Below are 17,175 nucleotides of genomic sequence, written 5' to 3'. Positions count from 1 at the left end.
CTAATTCCTCAACGATGGTGCATCCCCCAACTCAAAATGATAAACAGGTTCCTCAAGAAGAGGCGCGTGATCAAGGGGGAGCACAAGAAGAACAAGTTATGGAGGAAGAAGCACCACTGGCCCCTCCAACTCAAGTCCGAGCGACGATTCAAAGAAATCATCACGTCGATCAGATTCTAGGTGACATAAGCAAGGGAGTAACAACTCGCTCACGTTTAGCTAATTTTTGTGAGCATTACTCGTTTGTCTCTTCTATTGAGCCTTTCAGGGTAGAAGAGGCCTTGCAAGATCCGGACTGGGTGTTGGCCATGCAGGAAGAGCTCAACAACTTCAAGAGGAACAAAGTTTGGAGCCAGGTGCCACGTCCAAAGCAAAATGTTGTGGGAACCAAGTGGGTATTCCGCAACAAACAAGACGAGCACGGGGTGGTGACAAGAAACAAGGCTCGACTTGTGGCAAAAGGTTATGCCCATGTCGCAGGTTTAGATTTCGAGGAGACTTTTGCTCCTGTGGCTAGGCTAGAGTCTATTAGAATACTATTAGCCTATGCCGCTCACCACTCTTTCAGGTTGTTTCAAATGGATGTGAAGAGCGCTTTCCTCAATGGGCCAATCAAGGAGGAGGTGTATGTGGAACAACCCCCTGACTTTGAGGATGACAGGTACCCCGACCATGTGTGTAAGCTCTCTAAGGCGCTCTATGGACTTAAGCAAGCCCCAAGAGCATGGTATGAATGTCTTAGAGATTTCTTAATTGCTAATGCTTTCAAGGTTGGGAAAGCCGATCCCACTCTTTTCACTAAGACTTGTGATGGTGATCTTTTTGTGTGCCAAATTTATGTCGATGACATAATATTTGGTTCTACTAACCAAAAGTATTGTGAGGAGTTTAGCAGGGTGATGACTCAAAAGTTTGAGACAATGATGGGCGAGTTGAACTACTTCCTTGGGTTCCAAGTGAAGCAACTCAAGGACGGCACCTTCATCTCCCAAACAAAGTACACTCAAGATCTTCTCAAGCGGTTTGGGATGAAGGACGCCAAGCCCGCGAAGACACCTATGGGAACCGACAGACATGTCGACGTCAACAAAGGAGGTAAGTCCGTTGATCAAAAGGCATACCGGTCTATGATAGGGTCATTACTTTATTTATGTGCTAGTAGACCGGATATAATGCTTAGCGTATGCATGTGTGCTAGATATCAATCCGACCCAAGGGAATGTCACCTTGTGCCCGTTAAGCGGATTCTTAGATATTTAGTTTCTACGCCTTGCTTCGGGATCTAGTATCCAAAGGGGTCTACCTTTGACTTAATTGGATATTCAGACTCCGACTATGCTGGATGCAAGGTTGATAGGAAGAGTACATCAGGGACATGCCAATTCCTAGGAAGGTCCCTAGTGTCTTGGAGCTCAAAGAAACAAACCTCTGTTGCCCTATCCACCGCTGAGGCCGAGTATGTTGCCGCAGGACAGTGTTGCGCGCAACTACTTTGGATGAGGCAAACCCTCCGGGACTTTGGCTACAATCTGAGCAAAGTCCCACTCCTATGTGACAATGAGAGTGCAATCTGCATGGCGGATAATCCTGTTGAACACAGCCACACTAAGCACATAGACATACGTCATCACTTTCTGAGAGACCACCGGCAAAAGGGAGATATCGAGGAGTTCCATATTAGCACCGAGAACCAGCTAGTCGATATCTTTACCAAGCCATTAGATGAGAAAACCTTTTGCAGGCTACGTAGTGAGCTAAATGTCTTAGATTCGCGTAACTTGGATTGATTTATAGCATACATGTGTTTTATGTCTTTGATCATGTTACTTTATGCATATGTGATTTGTTGTTTATTTATGGTGCTCAAGTTGTGCAAGGGATCCCCGGACCTCACAAGTCCATGTGTGAATGATGCACATATTTAGGGGGAGAAGTGCTACAAATTGACCCTTTGAGACTAACCCTTGTGTTTGAGTTACTTGATGTAGTCTCAAAGGTGCATTGAAAGGGAAAAGGTGAACTTGGACCATGCAAAGACTTCCACTGCACTCCGGTATTAGTGTACTCACCTCCAAGTTCATTCTTATGATCTTATTGTCTTTTGCTCTTAATTGACATTTTTGGTGAGGCAATGGGGTTAAAGGGCCAAAAATGATCCCGTTTTGGTGCTTGATGCCAAAGGGGGAGAAATTAAGGCCAAAGCAAATGGATCAGCTACCACTTGAGAATTTTGAAAATAGTAGAGTTAGAATTTTTTATTTGTCCAAAATACTCGTATTGCAAAATTTGGCCTCTTGTGGGGGGAGAATTTTTTATTATGGCAAAATGGGGGAGTTTTGGTACTTGATCATTTTTTCACTTGGAATATCTCTCTTTGTGCCCTAACAAGTGAGTTTGAATTAGAGATAGGAAAATGAATTTGATTTGCAAAAACAAACCAAGTGGTGGCAAAGAATGATCCAAATATTCCAAATTATAGCTAAAACAATTTTGTCTTCAATTTGAATTTGAATCAATGTTGCATGTTTTGTATTGCTTTTTGATGTGTTGGCATAAATCACCAAAAAGGGGGAGATTGAAAGGGAAATGTGCCCTTGGGCCATTTCTATAATGTTTTGGTGATTAAGTGTCCAACACATACTGAGTCAGATATTATGTGCCAAACAAGCAAGAAGTGAAAATCATGTAACAAGGTATGTTTTTAGACTTAGTACATTGTTTTGAGTACTAACATATATTGTCTAAGTGCTAGAAAAAGAGAAAAGAAGAGAAGAAAAGAAATGCAAAAGACTTGGCTTGGTACAGCCGAAGTCCAGCTTGGCTTGGCACACCGGACTGTCTGGTGGTGCACCGGACAGTGTCCGGTGCGCCAGGCCAGCCTCCGGTGAACAGGCCACTCTCGGGAAAGTTTGGCGGCGTACGGCTATAATTCACCAGACTGTCCGGTGGTGCACCGGACTGTCCGGTGAGCCAACGGTCGCCAGCGCAACGGTCGCCAGCGCAACGGTCGGCCGCGCAATCCGCGGGCGACGCGTGGCCCGCGCCAACGGTCGGTAGGGGGCACCGGACTGTCCGATGTGCACCGGACAGTGTCCGGTGCGCCATCCAGCCCGGAGATACAACGGTCGTCTGTGCCAGAATAGGAAGGAGATCGGCACTGGACCGTCTACAGTGACTGTCCGGTGGCGCACCGGACTGTCCGGTGCGCCACCCGACAGAAGGCAAGGATGGCCTTCCTTGTTGGCCTCCAACGGCTCCTAACTGCCTTGGGGCTATAAAAGGGACCCCTAGGCGCATGGAGGAGTCACCCGAGCTTTCACTAATCATTCTAAGGCATCCAGACTCTGCTCCCGCGCATTTGCTTTGTTGTGTTAGAGATTTGAGCTCTATTCGAGTCGAGAACTCCCTGTGTGTCATTTGAGCTCAAGTCTTCACTTTTGTGCGTTGGTGTGCTGCGTTTTTGAGTCTTGTGTGTGTTGCTCTTCCCAACCTTACTCTTGTGCGTTCTTTGTGATCAATCTTGTAAGGGCGAGAGGCTCCAACTTGTGGAGATTCCTCGCAAACGGGAAAAGATATAAGGAAGAAAAGTCGTGGTATTCAAGTTGATCATTGGATCACTTGAAAGGGGTTGAGTGCAACCCTCATCCATTGGGACGCCACAACGTGGAAGTAGGCAAGTGTTACTTGGCCGAACCACGGGATAAAATCTCGTGTCTTGTGTTGATCTCTTTGTGATTGTTTTGCCCACAAGAACTCGCCTCTCAACTACGTAGTCGCACTAACATCTCTATAACCAAGTTTTGTGGCTATTAGTATTTGATTTTTATAGGATCACCTATTCACCCCCCCTCTAGGTGCTCTCAATAAGCACCAACTTAGCATGAGAGAGCGAGAGGTTGGCACCATCTATAATGGCATCGAGACGTGTAAACTCGGCGCCAATAGTGATGGCACCGAGGTAAGGGTCCATTTCCTAAATTCAAACAAAAAAGGCATAGTTGTGAAAAACTTTCCTAAAAAGGACCAAAAAGCAAAAAACGGCGCGTGGGAGGCTCGGTCTGCCGAATGGGAAGGTGCAGGGGGACTAGCTTGGTTAGCCGAGCGCCTGTGGCTCACTGTGGCATGGCTCGACTCTTGCGTGGGGGCGGCTCAGTCGGCCGGATGGACAGGCACGGGGGAGACTGGCTCAGTCGACCGGCTAGGCAGGCGCTCGGTCGGTCGGGTGGGCGAGTAAGGTGGTTCAGGTGATGGACTTGATGAAGAATAAATCTAGCCTATATTTCAATATAATATACCTATACCTAGATATATATTTCATATACAATATATCTAGATATACGAAATATACATACTATCTAGATAAAATATACTATGTTATTGCGTAGATATATATATATTCCAACATGCTATATATGGAGATATATATTTTGATATACAATATATCTAGATATACGAAATTTACTTACTATCTAGATAAAATATACTATGTTAATGCGTAGATATATATTCTAACATGTTAGGGCTATGAACGTGTTTGGTATGGCTCTATTCTATTTTAGAGTAGCTCTACTTCAACTCTGGGTAAATACACTTACTATATAGATAAAATATACTATGACAATGCGTAGATATATATTCCGACATGCTATACCTATGTCTAGAAATATATTCCGAATACTATGTCTAGATACAAAATACACTATGTCTAGATTTGGATATTATACTAGATACAAAATATACTATATCTAGATTTAGATATATACTAGATGGTTGTCTAGATAAATAGTGAAACAAACTTATAATTTGAAATAGGTGTAGTTTTTTGCCTCTATAGACATATACTTCTGGACATAACTGCTTTGCCGAGTGCCACCTGGTTCTCGGCAAAGAAAAGCCACTGTCACGATGTCAAGTGACGATGACGGAGACTTTGTCGAGTGTCACCCGTGACACTCGGCAAAGGCTTCCTCTTTGTCGAGTGTCTGTTGTACTGGTGCTCGGCAACGAAGCCCCTAGTGGGCCCCTTTGCTAGTTCCTTTGCTAAAAGCATTTGGAGGAACTCGACAAAGACTCAGTCTTTATCGAGTGCCAGCTGGACTAGCCCTCGGCAACGGGAGCACCATTGGGCCCCTTTGACAGTCTCTTTACCGAGTGCATTATGAGGCACTCGGCAAAGGTTGCTTCTCTGCTGAGTACTATGGTCTTGACACTCGGCAAAGAAGCTTTATCGGTTCCCAGGTGTACCTTCATTACCGAGTGATGTGGTCACGGCACTCGGCAAAATACCTCCTTGCGGAGTGTAACACTCGACAAAGTGATCAGAATACCCATTTTTATTTGTTTTTATTATTCCATCCAAACAAACAAAAGATATATCACATAACCATCACATATACATCACATAATCATCACATACATCATACACACCACATATCTCACAAAGACCATAAATCCCACAAATATCACCACATCAAACAAGTTCGAACACAAACATAAGTCTCCAACACTCACAAACATAAGTCTTAAGTATCTCACAAAGCATTACCAACATCAACAAGTTCAGAACAAGTTATCTCACAAAGTATTAACGACACCAACAAACATAAGATCATGTGCACAAAGTATTTCAGCGAGGTGGGCGGCTAGACTTGTTCGGTGATGGGCTAGGCGATCCATGAGGGTTGTTTGATGTCGTCGATTATCTCTACACATAGAAGAGATTGCATGTGTGAGACGAGATGAATATATATTATGTAGTACTATAATTTTGATACTTACATGAGTATGGAACTGAGCAGGGTCAGCTGCAGGGAACAACGAGGGTGGAGGAGAAAAACTGGATGCGGCGCCAAGGCTCTACATGTACTAAAACATCTCTGCCATTCTCTTCTCCATCTCCTCGTGTTGCCTCCTTTCATCAACTAGCTGAGTCTGTAATATTTCTCCCTAATGTTACGATAATGAAAAGAGAAGATATATAATAATCAATGAACAACGAATAGATAACTAATAACCTAGAGTTGTTGTATCCGATGATGTGAGTTGTCCTGCCGAGGTCGTAAGGCTGGGCTCACGCTCATGCTCCTTGCTCACATCTGAGACATAGTGGGAGTGGAGGATGATTCGATTGCCCCATCGACAATCCAGTACCGTCCATGCCTCTTGGCTCCTCCGACCCTCATGAGGACATCTCCGTCGATGTCCTCGGTCCTCGAATTGTAATTTGGCCCATGGACCTCCTGTGCCATGGCAGTGTACTCACTGAGGCGACTATAGACTGTGGGGTTGCTATACACATCGGGCCCATCCTCCGGGTTGTAGGTGACGTCGGACGTCACCTTGCCCTTTTGGGCCATAGCATACACCGAGAAGATGGAGCAAGGTTGGCCACTATGTGACGCCGACTGCGAGAAAACCAATGAGATGGTTAGAAATCATGCCTAATCAAAAGTTATATACCTAAATAAAAAAGAGCGTGTACCCATGCTTCTGTGAATTTGCCGAGGCTGCAACTTCCTTAGTGGTGGGAGGGACCTTGCATCATCAGACGTCGTTCCTGGCTAGCGTTGTGCGCCTCGTCTTACTCAGGCGAGCACCACCTCTGCACTATCTGCTCCCAGCATTGAGGATGTGAGGCGCACCAATAAGGAATCATCTACAAAAAAACAAGTACACGTCTTATCAGAAGATAAAATTAAGCATATTTAATATGAACATTAAAGTTTTGTATTTACCTGCAAGTACTGGTCCCGAGTCAACGACATGGTTCGGGTGTTCTGCTTGCTCACCTTCTCCCCAAATACAGAGCCATGGAAAGTGACAATGGCATGGATTCAAACCTCGTAGTGCATGTCCACGATGAGCTTCTTACAGCTTGTGGTAGCCACCATATCCGCCCTGGCATCGTATCCAGCCTCACACCTGAAGAAATACTGCATCGGGGGTGACGGCGTAGTGGTCAAAGGTGTAGGCTGGGCTCGTCACTCCGACATACTCAACAAGTCCAAGGAAGCGTTCCCTCACAGGTGGCTGATGATGCCATTAGGGTTGCGACCGTGACCCCCTGCATTCTCCACAACCTTCCAAGACATGTCCAAGTGATAAAGAAAAAGTATTAGTTTGGATTATGAATTTCAACATATAATATAAAAAAGCAGTGACAACATCTAAAGTGGCATACCTCTCTCTGTCGAGTGGAATCAGCGACCGCCTGTCATGAAGTATGGGTCGTTGAGGGAGACTCACGATACCTTGCAAGTAGATGTTCCTCGAACCCGAGGTGCCAAAACCTAAGGTGTCCTGCTGAGCGTCATCATCATCTTATTGTGCCGCATCGATAGCAGTCTGCTGCTCCACCTGTTGCTAAGCGTAGTCGTACTGCTGTGCCTCCTCCTCCATCCTACGGGTGCTCCTCCTCCCCCTCCTCGTCTCGTCCCACCGCCCACCATCTTTGTGCAACAACCTACAATTATGAGTAAGCAAATAAAAATAGATAAAAAAAGATGTATTTAGAAATAGATGCAAAATAAATAAAATATAGCATTACATCGATTAAAAATAATCTGCATATGTGTATGTATTAGCCATATCATAAGTCTCATCATCACTATCAACTATTTCATAGTCAACACCATCTGAAGGCGCAAGTTCGTCATTAATGTCATTGCCTTCAAGTATTTCTAAGTCATTCTCATTTTGCACCTCATCATCCTCCTCATCAACAACCATTTCAATATCTACTTCCATTCCGATAGCTTCAGTTAAGTCTATCTCAAATCGCCCTTCTAGCCCATCTTCTTGGAAGAACTCTCTGTCATTTGTGTTCGGGTCTAAGTTATAATCTTCATCGTTTGTGTAAGGAAAATGGACCTGGGCCCATTTGTTTAAATGATTTTGGTGTTTGATGATCCACATAACCTGTGGACTAATGTGTTTGCTAGTGTTTGTGTTTGTAGTTCACAGGATGCAAAGAGGATTGGACTGAGGCTTTGAGGATGCAACACCTCAAAAGAAGACCTAAAAGATGTGTAGAAGTCCAAGACTCAAGAACAAAAGAAGCCCAAGGAAATAGTGAAAAAAATCTAAGAAGAGGGCAGTCAACCAGCGCTCTCGTGGCGCCCCGGACAATGAACAGTTCATGTCCGGTGTGCATTGGATAGTCTGTGTAGAGACGTCTGCGACCAGGGACTCTCGGGCGGTGTAGTACTAGACTGTCCGGTGTGCACCAGACAGTCTGTTAACGGTCGGCTCCAACGGTCGACTGCTATGGACCTCAATGGTCGGCTGACGTGGCCAGGGCACCGGACATGTCCGGTGTGCACCAGACTGTCCGGTGCGCCCGACGATAGAAGCAACAACTTTTCTGTACAATGGCTATAATTGAGGGGAGCCTATTTATACCCCCTCCAACCGGCCATTTGAAGGTGTGAGAGGCCAAGGAACATACCAATACATGTTGTAGACACTTCCAAGTGCTCAAACACCCAAGTGCTTAATAGAATCACTCGGTGATTAGCGTAGGTGTTTTACGAAGTGCTTAGGTTTGCGCTTGCTCTAGGTGAATCCTAGTTACTTGGGTGTGTTTAGAAATACCACACAACCCCCTTGGCTCTTGCGTGAGCCATTATAATTGTATCAAGTGGGGCGAGAGTCTTTCGAGACCGTGACAACCGAGTTTGTGTCACGACCGCCACTATGTACTGGAGGGAACAAGGCCCACGACATTTTGATCGTAAGCTTGATAGTGGAGACGACGGGGAGTGTCCAAGAGGAGCCAGAAGCGGAGCACCACTTGCGCGTGGAGAAGGCTCGTGGCTCTCTATGGAGTTACTCGATGTGGTGCTTGGCCCTCGCGTGGGCTACCTTTGCGTAGGGGCACCAACAAGGATTAGTCGAGACCTTGCGTGGTTCCAGATACCTTGGTAAAAATATCGGCGTAATCCATGAGAGTTTGCATCTCTACCCTTGCTCTTTACCTTCTGCATTTACATTAAGTACTTAAGTTTCAATCTCTCCTTTCTAGTTATATTTTTAGGATTGAAACTTAGGCTTTGCGGTAGAGATAGCAACACATATACTAAACCTAGTTTGCTCATTCTAAATTGTTTATTTGCATAGGTTTTGTTCTAGGGATTTGATTGTGGCCTAAATTAGAAAGAAGTTTTAGTAGGCCTAATTCACCCCTCTTATGCGTCATTGTTTCCTTTAGTTTAGAACAGGTAATTTACCATGCGGTGATACCTTATACCCGACATCTCAACCCATAAGATGTTCTTTCATTTGGCACACATATGGGAGATAATACACTTATGTGGCCTGTTGGGCCACGATATAGACATCGTCTCCTGGTAAGGTGAAATCTTGTCGAATTTCAGCTAGCCCAAGATTAAAATGTGTTCATCTCATCACTTCAGGATCAAACCAATGATATTTGAATATCACTAGAGTAAGAGGTTTGGAACCATGAAAATTGAGTTCTTATATTTCTTAGATTCGTCCATAATACTCGATCTCGTCAAGCCTGGGCGTAAAGACTCTAGAACACATGGTTTTTCGATTGGACCAACTTTGGTCGTAGCTTGTTGTGCGAAAACGGTATCCATTGACGTCATACCCAGAATATCTCCTGACCCTATATGCAAAGCAATTGGCTACTTGTCTCAACTCGGCACTCATAGACGACTCTCTTTAGCCCTGCAAGTTCAAACACGCTAGATTGTGATATTATTCGCATGTAAGAGCAACTTCAAATGACAAACGAAGTACATACCTTACATTTGAACTAGAAAATGAAATCGGACAATCCATTTCCTACACCCTTTCTAAGAAGGATATCATATTCCTGTGGAGTTGGGTCCCTTGATTGACGCTAGAATTCTTGAAGAAATTGTTCCATGTATGGTGTCACATCTTCAAGGTTGATCAATACATATAGCATGATATGACGCCACTCTTCATCTCTCAGTTGCCCTCGAAATATGTTGAGGTTCGATTCATTGCCGCCATTATTGTAACGAGGGGGGATTATGCACGCTCAGCAGTTTGTCACCATAGTAGTTGTTGTGAATTTTGACACCTCCTCTAGAATGTATGCCTCTGCAATGGAAGCCTTGATTTTGCATTTATTTCTACATTTCTTTCGGATAGTCTTTAGACATCTCTTGATTGGATAGCACCAACATCCATGCATGCCCCCATTCGTGCCTCATACGGGAGATGAAGAATCAAATGATGTATCAGATTGAAGAAGTCGGGTGGAAAGATCTTCTCTAGCTTACACAGTAACACAGGTGTCATTCTTTCCAAGTCTACAATCATAGTCTGAGATAACTCTTTTGCACAAAGCTGGCGGAAGAAATAGCTCAACTCTGCAAGCGCTAGCCATACATGCTTAGGGACATAGCCTCGAACCATCGCCGGAAGAATTCATTCAATTCATATGTGGAAGTCATGACTCTTCATCCCTAAGACTCGTAGAGTAGATAAGTTCACCCCCTACTCAGGTTAGCTGCATACCCATCAGGGAACATCAACATCTTGATTCACTGTATTACTTCCTTCCTTTGGGCCCTGCTGAAGATGAAATCATCCTTAGGCCTTCTCCATGTCTTTCCACCACTAGGCGGCTTTATCTCTTGGTTTGGTTTATCACATAACGCTGCTAGATCCACTCTTGTCTTTATGTTATCCTTTGACTTATCAGGAATGTCCATAATTATTGTCCAAAGTGCCTCGGCGACATTCTTTTCAGTGTGCATCACTTCAATGTTGTGTGGAAGGAGCAAGTCATCATAATAGGGGAGCCGAGTCAAGCTCGGCTTATATGTCCACATATGCTCCATATCCCACAAACCCACCTTCTGGGTTGGCCACGAGACCATCTATCTATTGACGAACTTTGGCACTAGTCATCATTGCAGGTGGACAGTCTGTCACTACAACACCTTTCATAAAGTTCTTGATGTCTAGTCGGAATGCATGGTTAGCAGGGAGAAGTTGTCGATGTTTATCAAATGACGAATATTTTTCACCCTTCTTCAACTGAATGAATCTAAGAGCTTTCTTGCAAACTGGGCATGGGAACTTACCTTCTTCAACTAAATGAATCTAAGAGCTTTCTTGCAAACTTGGCATGGAAACTTATCGTGAACATACCAGGCGCAGAATAGCCCATACGTTGGTAAGTCATGTATGGAGTAATGGTACCAAACATGCATTTTGAAGTTTGTCATCGTAGCTCAGTGTTCATGATTTCATGTGAAGGCTGTCTAGTTTTCTACACGTAATATGTGACAACTTTCACAAAACATTTTAAATTTTTTATCAGAGGATGTACATATGATATCATGACATGTCGATAAGTTTTATGATTTTCTGACTTTGTTTGTATTTTATACATTTTAAAACAACTTGATTACAAGTTTACGGTCATGTTTCATGAGCATGGTGCTCGAAAATCCAAGTCTACTTCTAAAATAGGCCATAACTTATGCTAAATAACATTAATATCATTTTTGCATTCACTGTTTTCTATTTTTTGATAGACTTGCAGTTCAAATCTGAATTCACTACAGCACAGGGGGCCTTCTATGACCATATTATTACGTCACAAAGAGGAGGTTTTATGTCATATGTTAGTTTGTTGTGACGGTGTTGTGACAAAAAGTCCATTGTCACAGAAGGTGCGTGGTAAAGGAACTACTATGACGATATGTCAACAAATGTCATAGATTTTAATGACGAATAATGTATTTGTCACTACATCTATGACACTCGTAAATGTCACAAATAGGGTTGTAAACGTCAGAAAATGTGCCACCACATCTTGCCACGTGGATGATGATGTGGCACAAAGCTATGACGAATAGATTCGCCATAAACTTAATGATGTGGCATGTGACATGGCAGTTGACGTGGCAGAGCTTCATGACATATTTTTTCATCATAAATGTGGCAACATAGCAAGAATTTATATCATAATTGTTGATGACATGGCAGATGGTCTGGTAGATCATTCGTGACCAATATATACGTCATAAAGCAAAATATTATAAATCCACACAATTGGCACTTATGATTGTTTCATCATGCATAAAATATGTCATCAAACAAAACCAATTGCAATACCAAAATTATATAATTTCCAAGTATAACAAAAAAAATTTCATCGAGCACAAGTATTTAAACAAAAAACAAATTTGGACTCCAATAACATAAATCCTAATAAACATGTAACTTAAGCTCATATAACTTTAGTCCTCCATATGGTATGTGATGTATCTTGACACCATCAAGTTGGCAGGCATATTTAAGGAGACACTTGGCTACGATTGATGCTTAAAATCTGGCGAAGGAGGTTATTGTTTTCTGCTATGGACTTCTTTAAATCTGCAATCTCATCAGATTGCTTAGCAATGGTCTCGTCAGACGCCTGTGTCTTAGCCTTCAAGCTTTGGACTTCATCTCGTAGTTCGTCTTTTTCTTGCCGCTCAGTATCCAATTGAGACTCAAGTTGCTGCACCTTTGCTGAAACATTTCCTGAAGAGCTTCTGTTAGAGGTTGCCAAGCCTACATTCTGAAGGAATAAACTTGATTTAGGCAGCACTTGGGAGACTACTTCTGTTGAAGACTTTGAATGGTGTCCATCTTCAACTGGTGTTGCTGCCATTGATTCCATATCAACCTAGCATACAGAGATCAACTTAGTATATTGCAATTCCATATCAACATAGCACACAGAGATCAACCTAGTGCATTGCATAATGGGAGGTAGAAGTGAAAGGGCAAAAGGTTCTTACAATAGCTTTCTGGACAGATTCACTAAACCCTTTCTTCTTGCTGCAATGCATCTCCTTGAAAAGATCAATTGCACTAGGTTCGGTATCTTTAAATTTTTCTTGCTTCTGACATGATATGAATTTATTTTTGTTAGCAAGGAACAATTAGCACAAGTTGGACATTTAGTTTGGTGAAGCATATAGTATAAGATTACAACAGTCAGTTATACAACAAATTAATTAAAAAGCATAGGATGTATGAGATATTAAATACAGATACTTAATTTCATTTGTGCGTGAGAATCTGCTAGCAGAAGCGTACACAATATCTAAGATGTAAAACTATATGTATTATAAGCATTGCCACTATGAGAGTAATCAAGTATATGATGCAGTTAAAATATATTTAATCAAGAGCAGTCCTTATAAATAAACATCAGGTAGCATAAGCATTCAAAAGCATCCAATCTGTAGCTATACATGGATATTAGCATAGTGCATTTTTTATAACAGCACAATACTTATTTGCAAGCCTATACATGAACAGTTAGCAGGAGCATTCAAAAATTTGAATGGGTAGCCTGTACTGGAAGTGCCCATTTAGAAAATAAACAACTAATATCTTTAATTCTAAGTATCATTTTTATCTTATTGACTTCAATCAAGTGTGCAGATACTAAACAAGTTTATGTATGACATGGTAATTTTCTTACCAATGAGTATGCCTTTGCAATGTAGGATTGAGAGCCTGTGCCTTGTGGAAACTTTACTTGTTCACGACTAATTTTGTTCTTCATACATGTGTCCTATGCATTGAATAAGTGAGTATGACAGCACAATAGAGCGAATATAAATTCAAAAAGGTACATCATTATTTAAATGGAGAAAACTAGAGGTTGAATGCAAATACCTTGTGCTTTGAGGTAGACCACATTTCTACTAGAAGTTTCCATTGGTCATCAGTCATGCACGAAATAGGCGATGTAGTCCTCACTAGATTTGGAGGAACCTCATTGAAGTATTTCTTTTTTAGGTTATACCTCATCTGGCGATGACCACCCTTTAGCATATCAATACATGCTGCTCTCACTGCTGTATTATTAGCATCCATGGTGAATTGTCCCTGGTCAATTAGTAGGGATTTCAGCATATATGTTTGAAAAGAATGATATACAAAATTTGAGGAAAATGGAGTACGAAGATACTTACAGCAATCTTTCCAATGTAGTTTTCTATTTTACCAGCATTCTCTTTCTTCTTGTACTCCTTCCAATGTGAAAATATCGGCATGTGCTGCCTAAGTACGATCCCACCCTCTGATGCAAATTTGGCAGCTTGGATAGGTGCCTCTGGTCTTCTTTTCCCTTCACGAATCTGGATTGGAATCTTAATGCCTAATCCTCTGCTTAATGACTCAAGTTGCCTGCCCATACTTCTTTGCCTTGGTACTAGTTCTATTTATTGCGGTGAGTATAAGAAAATTAATAACTAGTATGACACCAAAATTACAAGAATCAATCCTAATTCTTTGCATACCTAGACTGAACAATTCATGATATGTATAGTGAACACAGTTAAGAATTTATTAGTATTATGCAAGGATAAGATCTCAATATTAAAGCCTATAGAGAAAGAACAAGCTACAACATCTGAAACATTTTAATTCGATATACATAATCCTATTATCAGAGAAATTGAACATAATTTGATGTAGTTGTATTGGTATAGAATAAATTTATAGGAACACAGTGTATAGACAATCACTCGCCTTGGTCTCCGGTGGGATCTTCGCTCTCGGTCTCTATTGGTGAACTAGGTTGTACAACAGTAGATATGTGTTGGATGCAATCTTGGTTTGTGGCATCACAAGAATCAGATAGTATACCAGCCATTATATTTTGGTTGGACTCTTGGTTTATGGTAGCACTCCTTCGCCTAGTAACTCTAATTGGTTGTTCTTGCACTCCAGGTGCAACAACCCTTTTAGAGGCTCTTGTATTTTTCGAAGAGATTTCAGCACCATTGTTGGGGATGTGGCTGGCTACAGACTTATCAACTAGGGATTCCTGCATAGGTACAACATAATATATTGTATGTTTGATCGGAAAAGCAAAGGTAATGACAAAATAATTGGAAGAAAAAATATGACAAAATAATTGGAAGAGAAAACACGAATTATTACGTTACTGACCATCTCATCCTCAGAGTCTTCAATATCATCACCATCATACAACGATCCAGATTCCTAAGGAGCATTATCGTTCATCCTTCCACTTGGAATACTAGCCATCATTGACTGTAATTGATGAATCCCTAACCGTTGCATCATTTGATTATTCTTCATGATTGTAATTGCCCTCTATTTCTCATAGTCTGTAGGAGTAGGTTCTGTATCTTCTAAAAATAAATGATAAAAGAAAAATGTTACAGATGCATAGGAAGGAACAAACTGGACTGATATTATTGTATGCAGGTAATAAATGATTTTGTTTCTTCAAGGGGCACAACTACACCTGTGATCCTCAACTAGCTCTATCAAAATCAGACTAGGGTTTAAGAACTTACCTGCGTGATGTCGTGGGACTCGCGGCCCCTTCTTCCCCGGGGGCATCTTGAGGTTGTGACGGATAGACTTAGGGTGCACAGGCGATCTATCTTGTCGCACCACCAGCAGCAGGAGCAGGTTACGAAGAGTCGAAGAGGATGAGAATGTCGTGCAGTTTCTGTGGGAGGAAGGATATAGAAGGAGATGGGCGTCAATTGCGGGGAGGCCATGTCGTTGCTGTTTCTTTTTTTCGCGTGGAGTGATTTTGTTTTCAATGGATATGGTCTCTGTAACAGCCACATGTGGAGAATCCTATAGAGTCGCATTTGGGGAAGTATCAATCAGATGTTACTCTTATCCTTTTTAAATTATTTCTATTTTTTTCTTTTTCATCACCTTCTAACATGACCGCATTACCATTTCTTGGCTTCAGTCACGTGCCTCACGGATATGATAAATGTATTTTTATTTTTCACTTATTTCTTTTCAGAGATATCATAGTTCATTTATTTCTAATTTCTTTTAGTTTTTCTAGCACTTACATGGTGATTGGCGATGGCTATAGGATACTTATTTTTATAACTACTCTACGTTTTACTATGTGATGATATTGGTTGTTTTATGAGAAACTCGTTTATTTCAGTACAATTAGTGTGGCACTGAATATGCTCCGGTTAGTGTTTTTTACTTTAACATGGTCCAGAAACACATGTCTGAATACCTTTGACGTCGTTCAGTACAGCTTATGTCTTCCTGGCTACCAGAACAATTTTAGCTCATGTACGTATTACCATGGCTGATTATCCTTGCTTTTAATCCCCTTACTTTGTACGAAGTTAAGGCTACTTATACACATATTTTGTTCTTTTACATGCCTAATATATTGATTTATTACCATGTGTTGAAAAAAAGAAAAGTTGAAATGACCTGTATGTAGAGATGGCAATGGGTACCCGAAACCCGAAACCCGATGGGTTTTTACCCCATTAGGGTACGGGTTTGGGTCAATTTTCATACCCATGGGTTTGTTAATGGACATAAATGTATACCCGACGGGTTCATGGGTACGGGTTTGTTCCTATAGTACCCAAACCCGTGAACCCGTGGGTTTTTTAAACCCGACCAAACCTAGTGCATATTGTCATTTTATTTTATAAACGAACAACAAACTTGTTATCTACCTATTTACTTCCTAATTTTTATCAAATAGTGAATGTATAAGTAGTTGGTGATAGTGTTGCTTGCTTGCTATTATAGTTATTACTAGCGTTATATATGTGCTGGATGTATAACTTAGTGCAAGGTAAATTGATTATACAACTTATTATTTGTATTTAATTCTCTCTACTAATATTTTTTATACCAAATCATGAACTCGTTGTTCATTACATAAATTTTGGACCATGATCTCATTAATCATTACAATACTTATTGATTATAAAAAGAATAAACATATTGGAGATAAAAACCCGCGGGTAACCCATGGGTACCCGCAAACCCGATGGGTACGGGTTTGGGCAAAATTTCAAACCCGTCATGGGTACGGGTTTTTTAATGGGTGTAAATATTTTTCACGGGTACGGGTTTGGGATAGCAAAACCCGGCGGGTTTGTACCCGTTGCCATCTCTACCTGTATGTTTCTTATATTGTTTTGTTATTTCTCTCAGCTTACCAGGATCCCATCGTCTCCTTGCCGTTTGCTTAAATGAAACTTGGAACAAAAAGCAATTGCAATAAACTGAAATTGAATATTCAAAAACTAAAACTGCACAAACTGGAACTCGACTAAATATCCAGAAAGTGAAACTACACAAGTTGGCGCAAACAAAAACTGAATATTCTTGGTTCAGAAG

General features: G+C 41.6%; 1 protein-coding gene across 1 annotated transcript; it reads right to left on the bottom strand.

Moving 5' to 3' along the window:
* Window positions 1-12,307: 12,307 nt before the first annotated feature.
* LOC103643171 (uncharacterized) lies at window positions 12,308-14,226 on the bottom strand. The gene is made up of 5 exons (XM_020547227.1): window positions 13,986-14,226; window positions 13,687-13,899; window positions 13,490-13,582; window positions 12,798-12,902; window positions 12,308-12,682 (listed from the first exon to the last, which is right to left on the bottom strand). The coding sequence occupies exons 1-5, from the start codon at window positions 14,205-14,207 to the stop codon at window positions 12,308-12,310; spliced, it is 1,008 nt and encodes a 335-aa protein (XP_020402816.1). The 5' UTR covers window positions 14,208-14,226.
* Between the last annotated feature and the right edge of the window lie 2,949 nt (window positions 14,227-17,175).

The sequence above is a fragment of the Zea mays genome, chromosome 1 (genome assembly GCF_902167145.1).
Source record: "Zea mays cultivar B73 chromosome 1, Zm-B73-REFERENCE-NAM-5.0, whole genome shotgun sequence".
Lineage (NCBI taxonomy): Eukaryota > Viridiplantae > Streptophyta > Magnoliopsida > Poales > Poaceae > Zea > Zea mays.
The sequence above is the reverse complement of the archived record's forward strand: the minus strand, read 5'-3'. Positions and strand labels throughout refer to the sequence as shown.